Genomic DNA, 15,053 nt, shown 5'->3' with positions numbered 1-15,053 from the left:
GCTAGAAGCCCAAGTTTGTCCTGCATGCAGCCTGCTTATGGAGTTCATCCTCACTGTTTCCCACAATTCTAATAAAATAAAATAAAGAAAGAAGTAAAGGGAACAAAGATAGGGGAGTGGAGAAATCAGATGGAGAAGGAAAGGAAATTAATAAAAGGAACATCATTAAAGCCAAGTAAAGAAAATATTTCAGAATTAATTCCTTTCAAGGAGTGAGAGAGCTAGGGCATTTATCTTGACTGAGGAATCCTCGGGAGGTATTAATTTCTCCCTTCAGTCAGTCCTTGGAGCAGGTCAAGTAGATTTCCACAATTTTCCAGGCACAGAAATGCAGATACTGGCCACTGGAGCTAGCTGGAAGGATCAGTTATGACAGATCTGAAGGATGGCAGACACTGACAGCTGCTGCTCTAATTCCTTAAAAGCAGGTGCCATGTTGGACTCAAGCTGAATTTCCAGTGTCCACCAAAATGTCTCTGACATAACAAGAGATCCATCAATGTTTGTTGAACTAGCTATAAAGATGAAGGGACTAGGTCAGACGTGGTGGCTCACTCCTGTAATCCCAGTACTTTGGGAGGTGGAGGTGAGAAAATTTCCTGAGCCCAGGGGCTCGAAACCAATCTGGGCAACTTGGCAAGACCTCATCTCTACAATAAATCAGAAAATTAACCAGGGGTGGTGGCACGTGCCTGTAGTTCCAGCTACTTGGAAGGCTGAGGCAGAAAGATTGCCTGAGCCCAGTAGGTGGCTGTGAGCATGCCACTGCACCCCAGCCTGGGGACAGAGTGAGACTCCAACTCAAAGTAAATATATCCATACATAAAAGATTAAGTTACTACTATATTAATCAAATACATGCCAAAATAATCATTTGGAGACTGCAGCAGGGCGTGGGCAGGGAGGAAGCATATTGCTACTTGGTTATTTAACTATTTGGGGATTTCATGTCAAATGCTGGCAGCCACCCACCAGGAGAGTGGGCACAGTTTGTGGTGACCAAGGGGGACAATATCCTTGGTTACCAAGAACTCTGCTGCCCTTCTAAGGTAGGAGTTTGCTACACTTTAAAAACCTGGTAAGAATAACAACTTCATAGATACCCCCAGCGTAACTACGGAAGCACAAGGTAATGCTGCATTTCCAGTGTTTTCGCAGTACAAAGGGGAGATGACAAGTCTTACTGAGTCATCCCCCAAGGCACAGCACTAAGTCCAGTCGACAAAGATAAAAACCGGTCCTGTTCTCCAAGGGTTACTATCCATCTCCACAGTTGCGACTGATTTCCCTTTCTGACATCTGAAATGATTCTGGCATGAAAAAAACTCTGTGAAAGTATGCACTGTGGGACTATACATTAAATAATGGGCTGGGCATGGTGCTCATACCTGTAATCCTAGCACTTTTGGGGGCCGAGACAAGAGGATCACTTGAGGCCAGGAGTTCGAGACCAGCCTGGGCAACATAGCAAGACCTCATCTCTACAAAAAAATCAAATAAATAAACCACGTGTGGTGGCATGCGCCTGGAGTACCAGCTGCTCAGGAGGCTAAGATGGAAGGATCATCTAAGTCCAGGAGGTTGAGGCTGCAGTGAGCCATGATCATGCCACTGCATTCCACCCTGGACAACAGAGTGAGACTCTGACTCAAAAAATAAATGAATTAAGTAATGACTCTCCCCTTAATAGATTTTATCTTCTGCTGTTGTTATTTGAAAGGCCAAAAAAGCAGAGAGCTCATCAAACGGAGATGAAACGTCCAGTGAAGGCCACACGGGGGTGCACGGTGTTGGTGAGTGTCCACCCAGCAGGCTGTTCGCAACTCTATCAAGGAAGAAACAGAATCTTCCACTTTGAGCTGCCCTCCCTGCAGAGAATTTTTCCTCTCTCCAGTCCTCTCCACGTAAATGCTCCCATTAATTATTGGTATTTTCTAAGCAAATTTGATATCCAACCATAGGTAAATTTGCTTGCAAACTGGAAGCCCTGTTAAGATATTCATAAACAGCTAGAATTCTTTTTTCCCTAAATCCTCTCACTTCTGAGAATTCATTCTACCTTATGTGTTCTCAAATCCATAACTTACTAGTGAATTTAGATTCCATACTTAATAAAGGCCATCATTCTCACAAGCATTTTGAACTTCAGGCATATTTCACCTTTGACCAGCTCACACAGGTAGGCTAAGAAGAGTTGATTGTTCTTTGTACTTCTCCAGCCCAAATTGCTACAAGAGAAAATCTTGACTATCATGTAAGATAGTCCAATGTTAGAAGGCTCCATCTGGAAATGAACACATCCACTGAAGTGGTTTCTAATGTTTTCCCACTTTCAAATGTTCAAAGGTCAAGGGTTTCGAATTTTCTCCCTTGTTAGTAAAAATGAAGCCAATTGTCTGGATAAATTTGCATTTATATACTCAATGTTTGCTCATATTTCCTGTCCAAATGTTCCTGTTAGATTCCTGCACGAGCTTCCAATGTAAGAGGGGGCATGTCTGCAAGGTGGACCAACAGGGGAAACCCCACTGTGTTTGCCAAGATCCAGTGACTTGTCCCCCAGCAAAACTCCTTGACCAGGTGAGTCTTCTACTAGGTAGTCTTTAAAGGGTCCCAAAAGGTTAGTGATTGGAATGAAAGTCGTTTGCAATTGAAGTTTTTGTTAATACAAGAAAAATATAGATGCAATAATATTTGAAGTGATATTGAACAGGAACCAATGCCAGCAAAATCAGAGAGGTTCAACTGTGCCATAAAAGGTAACAATGGCATTTGGGCTGCAGAACCCATTGTTAAATTCATTCTAGTTTTGCAATATCTGCATTTTCATTCTACTAAGCTTCTAAGTGGTCACCACCTCTGGTATAGTTTAGATGATTTTTTTGGTGCCAAATGGGAGAATTATGATTTTAATAGTCTATCATTGCCGGACACAGTGCTTTCATACCTGTAATCCCAGCACTTTGGGAGGCCGAGGCGGGCGGATTGCTTGAGCCCAGGATTTCAAGACCAGCCTGGCCAACATAGCAAGACCTTGTCCTTATAAAAAAAACAATTTTTTAAAGTTAACCAGACCAGACACATAGGCTTACGCCTATGATCCCAACATTTTGGGAGGCCGAGGTGAAAGGATCGCCTGAGCCCACAGGCTCGAGACCAGTCTGGGCAACTTGGGGTGACCTTATCTCTACAATAAATCAAAAAATTAGCCAGGCATGGTGGCGTGTACCTGTAGTTCCAGCTATTTAGAAGGCTGAGGCGGAAGGATCGCCGGAGCCCAGCAGGTCGAGGCTGCGTTGGCCTTGAGTGTGCCACTGCCCTCCAGCCTGGGTGACAGAGTAAGACTCCTACAAACACACAAAAAAAGATAGCCAGTTATGGTGGTATAAGCCTGTAGTCCCAGCTACTCAGGAGGCTGAGGCAGAAGAATCACCTCAGCCCAGAAGGTCAAGACCACCATGAGTCATCATCATCGTGATCATGCCACTGCACTCCAGCCTGGGTGACAGAGTGAGACTCCAAATCAAAAAATAATACAAATAATCTACCTGACCACTTTGGCACAGCACCATTAGAAGCCTATAAGTTTTAAGCAGAGTGTTTTTCAGTGAGCATTTGGCTGTATCAGCGTTTTCTCTTGCTTATCCTGCATAGGTTTGTGGCACTGACAATCAGACCTATGCTAGCTCCTGCCATCTGTTTGCTACGAAGTGCAGACTGGAAGGGACCAAAAAAGGGCACCAACTGCAGCTGGATTATTTTGGGGCCTGCAAATGTAAGATGACATCATTCCTGCCAACCATCATTGCTGAGAGGATTTGGGGTGAATCTGTATATGCCTGGATTATCTATATAGAAACAGGAAAGACGTCATGTCATTTTGAACACACACTTTAAAATAAACTGGGAAAACTTAAAAAATAAGAAGAATTCCCAGGCCTTCTTCATAGGAGATTCTGATTTAATTGGACTGAGTTGGAACCCTGGCACTGTTTTCTTCATTTGCTTTTAAAGTAACCTAGATAATTCTAATGCTCAGCAGGGCTCAGAACCACTATGGTAACATGATCCACTTAATAATAGAGAAGAATCACTGGTTGCTAAATTATTTGCCCTCTTCCCAATTTAAGTTGAGCCTTTGCCAAGAAGTTTTATGACAACATTTTCTCCTAGGAGCGTTTGTGAGGCTGTCTTCCTGCCCCAGGATGCTCTCAGCTGGGTTTGGCTCCGTTCCCACTAAGCGATTTTCCACATTAACAGTGCTCATGGATACCTCTGGTTCTCCCCTCCTTCCAGACACACGACAGGATGAAACTTGTCAACCTCTTGGATGTTAAGTGTGGCCATATAACTTGCTTTGTCTAATGAAATGTAGGGGGGAAAATCATCTATTTGAGCTTCAGACAGAAGCATTCCAAGTTCTCTTCCCCTACAACCCCTGAAGCCTTGTGTTAAGGTCATAGCCTCAAAAAATAGTGGTGTCATTTTGAGCTCCAAGGAGACTACAGTGAGCAGAGCTCTCCTGCCAACTTGTATTGCAGGGGTCCGCAGCCCCTTGGCCATTTACTGGTACTGGTCTGTGGCCTGTTAGGAACCAGCTGCATAGCAGGAAGTGAGTGACAGGCAAGCAAGGGATGTTTCATCTGTATTTACAGCAGTTCCCCTTCACCAGTATCACCGCCTGAGCTCCACCTCCTATCAGATCAGCGGCAGCATTAGATTCTCATAGGACTGGAACCCTATTGTGAACTGCATATGTGAGGGATCTAGGTTGTGTGCTTCTTACAAGAATCAAATGCCTGATGATCTGAGGTGGAGCTGAGGCAGTGGTACTGGCGCTGCAAAGCAGCTGCAAATACAGATTAACATGAGCAGTGAGGTTTGACTGCACATCCCCCCAACCCTACCCCCGTCCATAGAAAAAATTGTCTTCCACAAAACTGGTTCCTGATGCCAAAAAGTTATAGCAGGATTGCAAAATAGACTTCTAGTTCTTTAAGCCATTGAGATTTATCATTATGTGTTACCATAGTAAAAGCTAACCTCTACATTTTCCTCTAATAAATAGCTCATGCGCCCCCCACCTTTACATTTCAACTCTTCAGTTCTACTACAATGGTTCTGGGCCCTAGCTGCACATCACAATTACTACTTTTGGCTAGGTGTGATGGTTCATGCATGTAATCCCAACACTTTGGGAGGCTGAGTGGGGAGATTGCTTGAGGCTAGGAGTTCCAGACCAGCCTGGACACCATAACAAAGCATCATCTCTACCAAAAATACAAAATTAGCCAGGCATGGTGGTGCATGCCTATAATCCTAGCTACTCGGGAGGCTCAAGCAGAGGGCTCCCTTGAACCCAGGAAGTTACAGTGAGCTATGACTGCACCATTGCACCACTGCACTCCAGCCTAGGTGACAGAATGAGACCCTGTCTAAAAAAAAAAAAAAAAATTACTACTCTTGGAGCTTTAAAAACCTCCTGATGCCCAGGTTTCACAACAGACCAATCAAATCAAAATTTCTTTAAGAGGAAGCTGGTATTTAGTATGTTTTTCAAACACACCAGGCAATTCTGTGGTGCCTCTTAAGAGTTAAGCATCACTGTTGTAAGAATGGTTCCCTGAGAATGCTCCATCAGTCAGCAGAAGTTGTTCAGCTTCCTAATACAAGGACTTGCCAGACAACAGGGGTAAGGCCCAAAGATTACAAGATATTTTGTGCTTGTAACAGCTATTCCTGCTTGCACGGACTTTGAAGTGACTCAGTTTCCCCTCCGGATGAGAGACTGGCTCAAGAATATCCTCATGCAGCTTTATGAAGCGAACTCTGAGCACGCTGGCTATCTAAACGAGAAACAGAGGAACAAAGTAAGTTATCTACGTGTTGGCTTCTTGAGTGTCAACCTGCAGGGCCTGAGGAAAAAAAGGTATGTTGGGGGCCAGTGCCTCTGCATAGGGGCAGGTGGCCACTCTGCTCCCCACGCCTGGCTAGCCCACATGGAGGAACAGAATAGTAGTTGTCACTATTCATGCCACGAGGTTCTGGACAATGCTAAATCACCCCATTCCTTCCTAAACAGCAGTGGCCTGAATAAAGGCTCCTTAACTCATACCTAGAACAAGATCTGGTGGAGCAAAATTATTGTAAGTTCAGCCTTTATATAGTCAGGCCCAAACACATCATTTAAATCTACTACTTTTTTTTTTTTACCTTCATTGGCCAAACATAATAGTATGATGTAAAGGGAATTCATTTCTCAAAATATAAGTAATATATTAAGATGCAAAAGTACAGAATATTGATTCCAGATGTTTCCATAGAAAATTCATTCATCGGATAATTGTTAGGTGCATCCTGGATGCCAGGAATTGACCTATGTACTAGAAATACAATGATGAACCAAACCTAATCTCTCCATGAGTTTATATTCTAGGTGGAGAGACAGATTCTAAACAAATACATGCATGTGTGTGTGTGCGTGTGTATGTGTGTATCTGTATATATACATATGTATGCAAATATATAAGTATACATGAAATTATATGAATACATTAAAATAAGTATTTATGCAAATATAATCAAATCAGCAAATAGACACATAAATTATGTCATGTGGAATGAAACATGCAAGTGTGCTATGAAGAAAGATAAAGCAGATTTGTGCATAAACTGCATCAAATGCTATTTGTAGGTTTCAGTTGAGGATGAGAATCAACTACTGACTTAGCATGTGAACATGATAGTTGACCTTGACATAAGTTGTTGCCAGGGACTGGAGAGGTGTGTGGGGAAGGAGGCCTGAGTGGACAGGGCTCAAAAGAGAATAGGAGGGAGGAAGGATGTGGAAGCAACAAGTACAGACAATTTGTTCAAGGAGTTTCACTGTAAAGGGGTAAAGAGGGATGTAGGTGGCAGCTGGCAGGGAAGGTGAGTTCAAGAAGACCAGTTAGCAGTGGGAGGTGGCAGAGGATATTGTATGCTTCTGGAAATAACCCAGTGAAGAAGGAAAAATGAGTCGGGAGCAGAGAATGTGTACCGCTACCAGAGGAAGTTCTTTTCTTGAGGAAGTATCCCAACCGGATGAGGTAGGTTTGGCTTTGATTAGGAGCACAGGAAGTTCCTGTCACACGGAGGGAAGTGGTGTCATAGAAGCAAGTGGATCTGTCTGACTGCTTCTAATTACTCAATGAAATAATAAGTAACACCGCAAGCTGAGAGCTTCATATGCAGTGCTTGAGAATAATTTCCATCCTTCCTCTTTAATACATTGTCACAGAAAGCCTGAGAGTATCAGATATGCAACAGGGAAATTTCAGTGGCGGGTGCCAAGCAGTAACACGCCGGGGCCAAACCAAGACTGAGCAGACATTGTATAGATACCTGGATCAGGCATGTCTAACCTGCGGCCTGTGCAGCCCAGGACAGCTAGCAGTGCAGCCCCACAAATTCTTTTAACATCATTTTTTTTAGCATTTATTTTCTTCATGACCCCATGCATAGTTCCATTTTTGAAGTTCACAGTCACGCCTTATTCATGACATCACTTTTTGGCAGCACATACATTTGTAGGCAGCTGTTTTCAATGATGAAGCACATGGAAAGCAAAATTCTAACAAACATTTCTGCCAAGCACCTTGAGAGCGCACTAAGAATTGAGACCACTTCCATTGAACTGGATATTGATAGATTAGTTTTACAAAAACAAGGTCAGATTTCTCACTAGTTTTATATTGTTCTCATTTTTATCACTTTATGATAAAAATATTAAAAAAAAGAAGTCTGATAATGTATATGCACTACCTATATTACATATTTTATGTACGATGCAAGACAATTCCTCTTTACTCGATGCAGCCCAGGGAAAACAAAAGGTCGGACACCCCTGACCCAGAAGATTAAGAATAGAGTGTACCAGTGGGGATGGAGCAGCACTTTTCACTAACTAAACAAAAATGTTGCCTAAGGCAATTCAGTCCTTTTCATTAAAACCTTCTCATAGACCAGGCTCAGTGGCTCAGCCTGTAATCCCATGCTTTGGGAGGCCGAGGTGAATGGATTGCCTGAGCCCGCGGGTTCAAGACCCGTCTGGGCAACTTGGCGAGACCTCGTCTCTACAATAAATCAAAAACTAGCTGGGCATGGTAGCGCGCGCCTGTAATTCCGACTTCTTGGAAGGCTGAGGCAGAAGAAGTGCCGAGCCCAGCTGGTCGACGCTGCGGTGGCCCAGAGCGGCCACTGCACTCCAATCTGGGTGACGGAGTGAGACTCCAACTCAAAAAAAAAAAAAAAAACCTTCTCATAGTTTCAAAGCATGGGTGAACATTATCTGGTTAAAAGAAAATGTCAAAAAGACTTTAAAAATTTAAAAATAACAAAATTAATAAAGATTTAAATTTCCTCTGAAAACCACAGTTTGGTTGGTTGATTTGTTTACATCCGCTGCTATTCTATGTAGACATTAAAAAAGCCCTGTAGTTTTGATTAAAAAGCATTTAATTTGGTTGGCCATGACGTCCTGAGCTTGTCTGCTGTGTGACTGCTTTTCAGGTAAAGTTTAGCAAGTGATGATTTCATTACACTTGTCTGATTCTCTGATCATCTTCTTCCTTCCTAACCCCAGGTCAAAAAAATTTACCTGGATGAAAAGAGACTCTTGGCTGGAGACCATCCCATTGACCTTCTCTTACGGGACTTTAAGAAAAACTACCACATGTATGTGTATCCTGTGCACTGGCAGTTCAGTGAACTTGACCAGCATCCTACAGACAGGTAAAAACTCTTTACCTTCCCATTACTAGATCATCTCTCCGATATAGGGTCTCCATATCTATGCAAAAGGGAAGTCAAAACAGATCTAAAACTCTCCCAGTTTCAGTTTAGAATACTGAAATGCCAAATAACATGGTTAGGAGTCTAAACACAAAGATGCTTTTAAAACAGCAGACAGAGGTGACACCAAAGTTCCCAAGTTAACATATTAAGGTCCAGCTTCCCATAGAGACCTCTTCACTTTTCTCATTCTTGATCCTAAATTCGAAAGATAATCTGATTGACCCAACCTGGGTCAAGTGCCTACATCTGAACAATCGGGGACGACCAGTGGTTAAGAGCCAGGTTGTCCCAACATGATTACTGAGTACACTCTACAGACATGTAACACAGTGACCCCAAATCTGGGAGGGCTTGCACATAATGTTCTAACTATTCCAAAGAAGTCACCTGGGGGCCCAACAGGGAAAGACATTGGTTTATTAGAACTTACAGGAGGCACTGATGGCAGTCAGTTGGTAAAGAAAGAATCTGCACCTCGAGACAGTCCAGCGAGCAGTTTTATAATCAAGCAAGTTCATTATTCAAATCACTCTATGGTGTTTACAATCACAGTGAGCAAGGGTGCTACCCACGTGGTTCTCACCTCTGCTCTATCACCTGTGCCCCGAGACTCATGCCTGGGAATATACACATCCTTCCAAGACCAGCCTTGGCAGGAGGCTGCTCCCTGAAGGAGGGGGCAGAAACAAGCCAGGTATGGGGAAAAGAGTCCATGTCTGGGTGATCCCTCACAAGATATATGGTAGAGGGAGGACAGTTCCCAGTGAAGAGAGAAACCTTGTGACTCGACATCTCCACAGCTGCAATCTTACCCACAAACAGTTCATTTCATTTGCAGCTTCTCATCTGTGTACTATGTATCAGGCAGACACAGCAACCTTGTGGAAAAAGAAAGGTCCCTGGTGATCCTAAGCATGAATCTTCATGCACAAGTCACCCACTTCACAGGCTGCCATTCATTTCCTTGCAGAGTCTTGACACATTCCGAACTGGCCCCTCTGCGAGCATCACTGGTGCCCATGGAACACTGCATAACCCGCTTCTTCGAGGAATGTGACCCCAACAAGGATAAACACATCACCCTGAAGGAGTGGGGCCACTGCTTTGGCATTAAAGAAGGTACGTTCATCCTCAGCCCAAGGACAGGAGTGTCCTCTCCCCAGACAAGCCCTCAGCCCTCTAGCCTCCTAGAGGGGTCCTGCCCTATGTCCAAATTGAAAGCTAGTGGCCAAAAAATGGCGGCATGCCAGACAGGACTCTCTTGGTGTCCGCACCGTCATCATAAGCTCACCTCTTCCCACTTTTATGACACTCTTTTTTGAAGGGTAGCCAGGGCCAACATGCACTGAAGTCTCAGCAGTTGGGGAGCCTAGGAAGGCCACGTGAACCCAAAGAATCGTGCCAACTCTCAGGAGGTGTCATCTTCTACCTTATTTTAGATCCATCCTTAACCTGGGTCTTGGGTCAAATTTTTAAAAGTCATATGTAAAACAGCAAACTTGTTTTTGACAATGGGACATGTCAGAAACCATCTTAGAATTCATGACCAACACACTAAAGACAGGATCTTACATCACCAGTTGTGTCGAAATATTATTCTTTTAACCCAAAACTGACCCATGACTGCATCTTCTGTGATGTAGAGTGGGTGGGGGGAGAAGATTTGGATCAGAGGTTTCTTTCTTTGCTCCCTCAAGGAAATATTTAAATATAGACATAAGTTTGGTTGGTTTATGCCTCAATCCACTTCCTTTTCCTCTCCTAAGTTATAATCGACTTTTATAAGCAAGTATGTTGTCAATAATTAAGATATGATAGATATTCAAAAAATGAGCCTTAAAAACTGCTTACATAATAAAAAGAAAACTGCTTACAAAATTGATAAGTTTGTGAAGTAATGCATATGTTAATTAGCTTGATTTAGCCATTCCACAATGTATATATTTCAAAACATCATGTTGTACATGATAAATATTAATTATTATCAATTAAAATAAATATAATTTTAAAACTACTGACACAAAGTCAACAGTGAACATCTGATTTCTAAAAGTGAGGTTTTATACATATATTCACAACATTCATGTGGGGAAAAAAAATGCATCTAAGAAGTAAAAAAAAAAAAGTTCATCAAAGGTCAAATTTCTCAAAAAGAAATAACCTAATTCCAGTTACCTGAAAGGCTGAGGCTAATTCCATGAATGTGCCACTGCACTCCAGCCTGAGCGACAGAGTAAAACTCCAATTCACAAAAAAAAGAAAGAAAGAACCTGTGTAACCTTCACTTTAGAAATATCCCCCATAGTACATATAATGCCCTAAAATTAGCAAGAAAGAGATGAGAGTCTAAGGATTTATTTATTAATTAATAGGTAAGCAGAAAGCATTAACCTTTTCCTCTATATGAGCAGAGAATGTATATTTTTGCAAGCACCTCATTCTGTGTATCAGTTGTCTATGCTGCATAACAAGTTACCCCAGCAGTCTGAAATCTCTCTCTCAGTTTCCAAGGGTCAGGGATTGTGGGGTAACTTACCTGGATGGTTCTGGCTTAGGGTCTCTCATGAGGTTGTGGTCAAGCTGTCAGTAAGTGTGGCAGTTATCCGATGACCAGGCTAGGGCTGAAGGATCTACTTCTAAACTCACTCACATGGCTGTTGCAGGAGGCTTCAGTACCTAACCATGCAGGCCCCAGGTTCAGTACCTCAACACACAGGCCTCAGGCTCAGTACCTTACCATGCAGGCCCAAGACTCAGTACTTCACCACACAGGCAGGCCTTGGGTTCAGAATCTCACTGCACAGGGCTTGAGCTCACTACCTCACCACATAGGCCTCAGACTCAGTACCTCACTGCACAGGCCTTGGATTCAGTATCTCACCACACAGGCTTCAGGCTCAGTACCTTACCACACAGGCCTTGTGCTCAGCACTTCATTACGATAAACCATGGGCTCAGTACCTCACCACACAGGCTTTGGGCTCAGTACCTCACCATGCAGGCCTCAGGCTCTGTACCTCACCACGTGGGCCCCAGGCTCAGTACCTCACACTCGGGTCTTGGGTTCAGTACCTCACCAAGAGGACCTTGGGCTCTGTGCCCTTCCTGGGTTCAGACCTCACCATGCAGGCCTTGGGTTCAATACCTCATTATATGGGCCTTGGGCTCAGTACCTCACCACACAGGCGTTGGGCTCAGTACCTCACCACACAGGTCCCAGGCTCAGTGCCTCACTACACAGACCTTGGGCTCAGTACCTCACCACATGGGCCTCAGGCTCAGTACCTCACCATGCAGGTTTCAGGCTCAGTACCTCACCACACAGACCTCGGCTCCACAGGGCCACTCACAGCATGGTATCTAGTTCCTCCAGAGTGAGTGATCAGAGAGAGTACCTGAGACTGAAGCCCCATGTCTTTTATAACCTAACCTCAGAAGTGCTACACCATTACTCTGCCATATTCTGCTGGTCACACAGACCAGCCCTGCTACAATATGAGGAAACCACAGTAGGTGGGCATCACAGAGGGCACCTCGGAGGCTGGATACCACATGTCATTGGAATCCTGTTAGCATTGATATGGAGTGAATATGTTATTTAAAACCCAGACCCATACAAATAATGTCCATTTTCTTTCTAACATCTATTCTATAGAGTACTTACAAAAACTCAAATATATCCCTTAAAATGACTAAAATTGTTTTTCCCTATCCCATACTAAAAAGACAAAACATACCCAAGTGTAACTGCCCTTCACCCTGCCCACCATTATCAAGAGGAGAAAACGCAGCTGGGTCAGAACACACTTATGTGTGCCCTTTTATATGATACATGATTTTAAAGGACTGATAAAAAAGGCAACTTTGAACAGAGGCCATTCATTTAAGAAAACCAGTTTTGTGTCTCTCTTCATATGAAAAACTTCTGGCAACTCCTCAGCAGACTCTATGCTAGGCGGTCGTCTGGGAGGAGCAGGAAGGGTTGAAAGTCCAGTCACTCGCCAAGCTAATGACCTTGTTTGTGCACTGTGGTTTGGCTGTCATGACGTTATTTTGAAGAAGGGAAAGAATGATCACATAATAAACCAATGAAATAGATATTAAATATTCAGTCAGAACAAATAAACAAGTTATTGGCTTTGGGATGTAGCTAAGGAAAAAAAAATCTGTTTGTAAGTATACCCTTCTTTCCTTAAGACCTGGGAAATCCACAGAAGGAGAAGATAAATTTGAGCCAGTGTTTTCCTGAATTCTTACTGCCTGAGATCTTATATTCCACTGGGTCATTAACTAGCTATGTGCATTAGGGCATACCACATATCTTAGTGAGTCTCATTTCCTTATCTGTAAAAACGGAGTCCAGTTAAGAGGTGGAGGGGGCCAGGCTCGGTGGCTGGCTCAGCTTGTAATCCCAGCGCTTTGGGAGGCTGAGGAGAATGGATTGCCTGAGCCCACAGGTTTGAGACCCACCTGGGCAACTTGGTGAGACCTCATCTCTACAATAAATCCAAAAATTAGCCAGGCGTAGTAGCACACGCCTGTAGTTGCAGCTACTGGGAAGCTGAGGCAGAAGGATTGCCGGAGCCCAGTAAGTCAAGTCTGCAGTGGCCGGGAGCATGCCACTGCACTCTAGTCTGGGTGACAGAATGAGACTCCAACCAAAAAAAAAGAGGTGGAGGGGGTCTTCATTTATCTAGTGCCGTGACATACCATGACATATCCATGCCCATCTTCAGAAAACTCACCAAGTTGAGGTGCACAGGGTAAACGAGTCAGATAACACAGGTTCTACCAAGCCATCTAAAGATACTATCCTAGAGCACTGAAGGATCACCAAAGCATTTTTAAAAAGGGAATGACTTCCCTGGGTTTTTATTTAAGAAAGAGTTACCTAATTACATTTTTGGAGAGGCCAAAGAATAGCTGAGAGAATGCTGTAGCAAATCCAGGCAAGAGTTGATAAGAACAGAAGCAGATTTGGGGAAAGTGGTAGATTTCACTTTGGATACGTTGAATTTTAAAGCTCTTGGTAATTGAATATATGTGTCTGCATTTCAAGACAGAATTTTGGGGTTGAAATGCTATGTGGGGATTATGAACACAAAGAGTGATTGATACCAGAGAAGGAAATTAATTCCCCCAAGAAAAAATGTGTTGAGTTACATGGAGAAGGGTTAGGGTTGAACACTGAGGAACAACAACAATTGGTGATTGATGGAGGAGGGAAAAGGAGTTCACGAAAGAGAATGAAAAGTATCTCCTGAAACAAAGGAAGTAAAACAGGATGGTGCCATGTCAAAAAAAGGTGTTTCCAAGAGAAGGAAGAGATCAACAATGCCAAATGCTGCCAAGATGTTAAGAAAGATGAAAGGCCAAGAATGTTCATTGGAGGTAGAAACAAGGATATCTTGGGTGGCCCTGGCAAGAGCAGTTCTGGTGGAAGGAAGGGGATAGAAGCCAGATTCCATAGGCTGAGAAAGAATGGGAGATGAGAAAGGGGAAAGCATGAACGTTAGGGCCAGACTATAATCCCAGCACTTTCTGAGGCTGAGGTGGAAGGGTTGTTTGAGCCCAGGAGTTCAAGACCAGCCTGAGAAACAGCAAGATCTCATCTCTACAAAAAATAAAAATAAAAAAATTAGCCTATGGTAGTATATGCCTGTAGTCCCAGCTACTCAAGAGGCTGAGATGGGAGGATTACCTGAGCCTAGGAGGTTGAGGCTGCGGTAAGCTGTGAGCATGCCAATGAGTGAGATTCCAACTCAAAAAAAAGCTACTAAAAGAGTGAATGTTTGAACTCATCGATTTGGATGCCTTTTAGTGCTCCTGCTGTTTTTTGTTTCACCTCTTCCACATTGGCAAAACACTTCCCTCTGAGGACTTTTTTCATCCAGGGAGACAAACAAACAAAAATGCTCCTTGGGGTAGAGATCAAGTGAAGAGGGAGGGCAGGGCACGGGGGTCATGCCATTTTGGGTCAGAATCTCCTGTACACTCGGCACAGTGTGGGCACGTGCGTTGTCGTGGTGGAAGAACCAGCCACCTGTTTGTCACAACTCGGGACATTTCTTCCACAAATCATGATGCAACCTTCTAAAAACGCCCAGACAAAAACTTTGCTAACTGATCCGAAGGAACAAATTCCAACAAGGGACCTGCCATCCAAAAGATAATTCTGGTTTTTTGGGTCCTCCCTCATAGTATATTTAAATATTTAT

At 43.4% G+C, this 15,053-nt stretch overlaps 1 protein-coding gene across 2 annotated transcripts in view; it reads left to right on the top strand.

Moving 5' to 3' along the window:
• Window positions 1–15,053, top strand: part of SPARCL1 (SPARC like 1) — a 57,781-nt gene that overhangs the window by 41,371 nt on the left and 1,357 nt on the right. For both annotated transcript variants that reach the window (XM_008070594.1, XM_021718827.1), the window contains 6 exons: window positions 1,721–1,793; window positions 2,462–2,580; window positions 3,655–3,775; window positions 5,734–5,870; window positions 8,624–8,772; window positions 9,806–9,954. In XM_008070594.1, coding sequence (XP_008068785.1) covers window positions 1,721–1,793; window positions 2,462–2,580; window positions 3,655–3,775; window positions 5,734–5,870; window positions 8,624–8,772; window positions 9,806–9,954 — 748 coding nt within the window. The remainder of the gene's footprint in view (window positions 1–1,720; window positions 1,794–2,461; window positions 2,581–3,654; window positions 3,776–5,733; window positions 5,871–8,623; window positions 8,773–9,805; window positions 9,955–15,053) is intronic.

This window comes from Carlito syrichta, unplaced genomic scaffold (assembly GCF_000164805.1).
Source record: "Carlito syrichta isolate Samal-C Ts95f unplaced genomic scaffold, Tarsius_syrichta-2.0.1 Scaffold313819, whole genome shotgun sequence".
NCBI lineage: Eukaryota > Metazoa > Chordata > Mammalia > Primates > Tarsiidae > Carlito > Carlito syrichta.
This window is presented reverse-complemented; position numbering and strand designations above follow the sequence as displayed.